Source organism: Lytechinus variegatus, chromosome 12 (assembly GCF_018143015.1).
Source record: "Lytechinus variegatus isolate NC3 chromosome 12, Lvar_3.0, whole genome shotgun sequence".
NCBI lineage: Eukaryota > Metazoa > Echinodermata > Echinoidea > Temnopleuroida > Toxopneustidae > Lytechinus > Lytechinus variegatus.
Window position 1 is genome coordinate 35252211 of NC_054751.1, and position 6000 is coordinate 35258210.

The 6000-nt window shown below is 33.9% G+C and overlaps 1 protein-coding gene across 1 annotated transcript in view; it reads left to right on the forward strand.

The window, feature by feature from the left end:
• Positions 1 to 5367, forward strand: part of LOC121424712 (adhesion G protein-coupled receptor L3-like) — a 41855-nt gene extending 36488 nt beyond the window's left edge. Inside the window, exons 23-26 of the mRNA XM_041620461.1 lie at positions 140 to 260; positions 751 to 792; positions 1632 to 1703; positions 4363 to 5367. Of these exons, the coding sequence (XP_041476395.1) occupies positions 140 to 260; positions 751 to 792; positions 1632 to 1703; positions 4363 to 4458 (331 nt within the window). The 3' untranslated portion in view covers positions 4459 to 5367. The remainder of the gene's footprint in view (positions 1 to 139; positions 261 to 750; positions 793 to 1631; positions 1704 to 4362) is intronic.
• Positions 5368 to 6000: the final 633 nt, after the last annotated feature.

Sequence of the window (6000 nt, forward strand, 5' to 3'; positions counted from 1 at the left end):
GATTATGAAAATTATGACGATGGTGATAATGACGATTAGGTTGATAGTGACAATTTCATTCACTTTGATTTAAAAAAGTGATATGAGGATGACCTGTCATTATGGAAGGTGTTATAACATCTTTTCTTTCTCCATGCAGGGCTGGAGTCCGTAGTTCTTTTCTTCTTCTCCCTCTGCTTGGCATTCCATGGCTCCTTGGTCCATTTGTTCATTTCAACTATGCTTTGACCTACATATTTGACTTTCTTAATACTCTACAGGTAAATATAGAACAAAACGATAACTTGCCCCTTGTTTCCCATTCCACCCAAGCCTCTCTCACCTCTGTTGAATGTTTGATCTATTTGATCCTTTCTCTGTTCATTATCATTTTTATTCTATTATTCTTATCAATCAATCAATCAATCAATCAATCAACCAACCAACCAATTTTTAAACCAGTCAATAAAAGCTTAACATCATGTGCTTAGTACTTTTGACCAATAGTCTGATAGGAGGCACCCTTAAAAGAGTTAATCATTCAATGATATCGATATGCAAAGGCTGCATGTAAAGGGCACATGCTTTATATATTTCATAAGGTAGTGCCAAACCCAATGTTACTTATCTTGTAATATCCAGGCCTATAAATTGTATAAAAGTATGTTTGAGTAGATTTAGTTCTGCAATTTTGATAATTAATAAGATGTTTTTAAATATTGTAAAGTTTTTAACGAGTCTAACGCTTCATCATTTTTTTTTTATTTCTAGGGATTCTTCATATCTCTATTTTACTGTTTCCTGAATTCAGAGGTAAGCAAAAAAAAAAAATATATATATTTTTCTTTTTCAATCAAACTATTTCTCAGACATTGATGGGTCGTAATTTTGTCATTCAAGAAAAATTACCAGAATATCAGGTCATCTTTGGTTCGAAATAGTACTTGAATTTACCATTGACTGCTGACTGAACGATACAGATACACTCTAAAAAATGAAGTGCTAATTCAGCTCTTAAAGAGCGTGTATAGTGACTGCACTTCGGAGTGCTGATTTGTCTAGTTCAAATTTGAACGAGAAAAATCAGCACTGCGAAGTGCAGTTACTATACACGCTCTTTAAGAGCTGAATTAGCACTTCATTTTTTAGAGTGTATCTGTATCGTTTAGTCAGCAGTCAATGGTAAATTCAAGTACTATTGTAGTATACAAATGACTGGTTCTGCCAAGCAGTTTAGGTTTAATAAAGTCTTCATTTTTGAATGTATGAAAACACCAGTATCTATACTTTTAACAAATATTGAGGGGTTTTCTCTGTACATCAATTTTTTATTGCAGTGTCCATAAAAGGGCAGAATTCCAATTTTATGGTCTTGTGATTTTCTTTTTGAAATTAAAGATGCCAAATAAATAAATTGATGACATTCCTTTGTGAAATTATAATGCTCACTCATGGTTAAGATAATTGTGTTGTATTTGAAATATACATCAAACATTGTCACACGAAGGAGGAGATTCTATATTTTGACGGCTGCATTCTTTATAATGTATCGGTGATGAATATCTCTGTTTAAGTCATAATATCGTCGATCTTTTTTTTCTAAGACTCAATATTGATATCCCTGAAAAATGATATGCTATTATTCTTGACAGGTTCGACGAACAATCCAATCGAGCATGCGCAAAACACGTGACAGTCAGAACGCTTCATTTACCCATTCTTCTGTAAGTTTCATGTCCTATCAGCGGCGGTGTAACAATTTTATAAAGTGTGAGCGTAGGGAGGGGGGGGGGGGCTCTTGGTGATTAATCTTAGAAATGCAGTTACTTTTGATATCTCACCAATCAATTGATGAGAGCTCAAAACACGAGCTGTAAATTTCGATATTCCGACCTGACATAAGTGGACATTCAAAGCACGTATAGAAGAAGTTATGCATCTCAATATACATGTTTTTTATTAAATTTTGTTTCTTTAGATCTTAAACAGGACATTGTAATCTATGCACTTAGTGATCTCTCATAAATAGATGAAAAGGGAAAAAGAATTAATGATAATAGTAACAATAGCAGGGGCCGATCCTGGGGGCCGGGGCACAGTGCCTCCACTTTTTGAAGCACTGAAAAGTGCCCTTTAAAAAATGTCCCCTCACAAACGTGTATTGTGCCCCCTCACCTGAGGATGACATGCTTTAGATGTTACCAAGTGTCCTTTCTCGTATAAGTATCTTTTTTAAAAACATAAACATTCCCCCTTACAAACGTCTTCTATGCTCCTTTCACCTTAGAAGCACCCGTTCTATGTGCGAGCAAGTTCCTCCTTGCCTTCTTATTTTGTGCCCTTTCTCGTATCAGTGCCCATTTCACCCCGGAGTGTGCCCCTCACGAACGTGTTATGTGCCCCTTTTACCTGAGAAGGACCCGTTTTATGGCGACGAGTGCCCCTTTGAAACAAGAAAACAATATTTTCGTTTTTATGTGCCCCTTTGAAACAAGAAAACAATATTTTCGTTTTTATGTGTTACTACTTGTGAAGGAAAAAAATTGTGAGTGGAAGTACAGTAACAGTGGCATACAGGAGGGAGGGGAGGGGGGAGGCTTGGGGGTCTTGCACCCCAAAACAAAATTTAACGACCAAGAAAAAAGAAAAAGGAAAGAAAAGTTAAGAGAGAAGGATGAAATATATTACTTTTTAAAATATTTTTTCAAAATCTTTTACAAAATTGGATTTTTGTTATAAAATGTCAATATTTTTTTTCAGTGATGATGATTATTATTATACCCAGTGCGTAGTGGATATGAGCCATTAATAATTCCAAAATCAATTAAAAAAGCAAACATTACCAACATCCATATTATTTTACAGTAAACACAAAATATATCGACGAATTGAATTCATTCTGCATGAGGTCAAAATGAAGACCCGGCTTTGAAAGATCACTTCACCGACGACAAGGCGACATCAAGCAACCAGGCTTCAATATTTATATTGATTTGTATGGTTAACGGAAAATAACAATTGCCTTTTAATAATAGGTTTGTGAATTATATATGATGGCTCGCATTGAAGCTACCGCCATTTTACACATAATTTATATTTAGCTAACATTGTGCTATTTTCCAGTTATTGTGGTTTTGGCAATAGTGTTCACTAATTTGATCGGTGAATTATCATAATTTTTATGTAGTATTGAATGGGTTAATATATCGTTTGTAGACATGGATTCATAAAGTACCTAAAATGTATCATCATGATTATACAACTGAGACGAAAGATTAATTCTTTATTAAATTCTGTTTTCACATGGAACGTAAGAAGTTAGCTTATTAATAAAATAACTCCGGAAGGCATAATACTTCTTCATAAAAAATATGATTTTTGTCTCACCTGCATAGCAGAGTGAGACTATAGGCGCCGCTTTTCCGACGGCGGCGGCGTCAACATCAAATCTTAACCTGAGGTTAAGTTTTTGAAATGACATCATAACTTAGAAAGTATAATAGACCTAGTTCATGAAACTTGGCCATAAAGTTAATCAAGTATTACTAAACATCCTAGTAGAGTTTCATGTCACATGACCAAGGTCAAAGGTCATTTAGGGTCAATGAACTTAGACCATGTTGGGGAATCAACATCAAAATCTTAACCTGAGGTTAAGTTTTTGAAATGTCATCATAACTTAGAAAATATATGGATTAAACTTGAACATACATAAGTTTAATCAAGTATCACCAAACATCCTGCATGAGTTTCACGTCACATGACCAAGGTCAAAGGTCATTTAGGGTCAATGAACTTTGGCCGATTTGGGGGTATCTGTTGAATTACAATCAAAACTTTAAAAGTTTTTGGATCTTATTCATGAAACTTGGACATAGTAATCAAGTATCACTGAACACCCTGTGCAAGTTTCAGGTCACATGATCAAGGTCAAAGGTCATTTAGGGTCAATGAACTTTGGCCGAATTGGGGGTATTTGTTTAATTACCATCATAACTCTGTAAAGTGTATTGGTCTAGTTCATAAAAGGTGGAAATAAGAGTAACCAAGTATCACTGAACATCTTGTGCGAGTTATAGTAGTTTTCAAAGTCAGCACTGCTGCTATGTTGAATCGCGTGATGCAGGTGAGACGGCCAGAGGCATTCCACTTGTTTTTACAAGAAATTCGTTTTTTTTCATGAAATAGAAAAGAGAATCTTCTGTACTGTAGCAAATTGGCGTAATATAAATTATAAAAAACATATCATCATCTTTGATTGTTTCATTCATGCAAAATCAGATATGTCAAAAATAAATTTTATCAGTATTTATTATCAGGTCGGAACTATGTACCACTCATTTTCTATTTATGTTTCTCTTTCTTTATCATTCTTATATGTAGGACAATAGTAAGAAGACACATTCATCTGTGACGATTCGTAAGGTCCGTGTAAGCCCAGCCCCACCAAACTGTGACAAATCTACCGCTGAAAAGTAACAGCGCTCTTTCCAGGCCAATGTATGATTCACCGAGGGTGGATCCAGCTTTCGCCAGTAAGGGGGGGGGGGGGTAGTCCTAACTAAAGACTGAAGTTTTAGTATATCTTGGTTTGATTCTTACAATTATTACATCTTTGAAAATTTTGATAAATTCAACGTATCATACAAATGTATCTTGTAAAGTAAAACCTATCGAAATGAAAGCTTGATGCCTTGAATTGTTGTTGTGGTTTAATGAAATATTATTCATGTTGTCATAGTGACGAAATAATAAAGCATGTTCATTATCATGACAGGTTGAGAAACTGATAATAAAAAACATTTTTTACTTGATTGTATAGTCAGAAATCTGTACCATGTCGGTTGTTCTAAATCAATAGTTTCAAAGTTTGTTCTGGAGAGTAATTTAAAGATTCTGAAGAGAGGAATGAACAATGAAATCAAGGAACAACAGCGCGGATGATAAAGGATACTTAATATCAGATTTTTTTTTGCTTGAGTCATTCACCTTGTTTCTTTTTACAAAAACTTGTTTACTGTTTACTTTATCAATCACACTGATATGGAATATTTCTAGCTCTTTGAACAATTTCATCATTGTAAAGGAAATTTTAATGTCTTGAATAAGTGATTTGTATGTTTAGTTTATTTTACTCCTACTTATAGTAAAGGAAATGATACAATCCATGCACCCCTATAACTGTATAATGCAGTTTTACCACTGTTGTCCCTTCCTGCCAATTGTCTTTCGTGTTTTACTCTTGGAAATGTGAATTTATGGAAATAATTGATTTGTTGATTAAATATTCTCTGTAGCTCAAATTGACCGCTGTTTCGCATACAAAGCCAGCCGAAGGGTTGGTAAAGGTTAAAAAAGTGAATTGTATAGTACTATTATTGTCTTGTGACATGAAAAAATAACAATAAATTTTTGATAACATATTTTTTTTATGATATACTCTTTATTCCCCCCCCCCCCGACAATGAATTAAAATTTGAAACCAAACAGCCTTGAATAGAAAAACAAGATTCAACATGTTCAAGCATCATTGCCAATAATTGTAATCATACTTGTGATATATTATTGCGTATCTTTTTATATATTTACTGCGTAAAGTTTAAACGAAGTATGATAACCATTTCAAAAAGTCTATATGTATCCACCGTGTACACATGTTTAAATGATGTTTATTTTACACTTAGTATTTAATACGATAAATAGAAGTTAGGACTAAGTGAAATTTCATACATCAATGCGCTGTTCATGGTGCTTTCTTTCGTTAATCTATTGAATGTTTATAATGTAAAATATGCATTGAAATGAGTGTGTCAGTATCAATTTAAAACTAAGCTGGGTCGTTACAACAGTTCACAAGCTAGGGGGGATACCATAAAAAGAGTATTACACTGGAATTTGGAATTGTGTGAGAAGGATTTTGTAAAATACTTTAAAACCGTGTTATTGAATGCTTAAAAGCAATGCTAACACTTCAGAGGCTTCTATTATTATGACTGTATTATGTATATAAAATTATGCTCT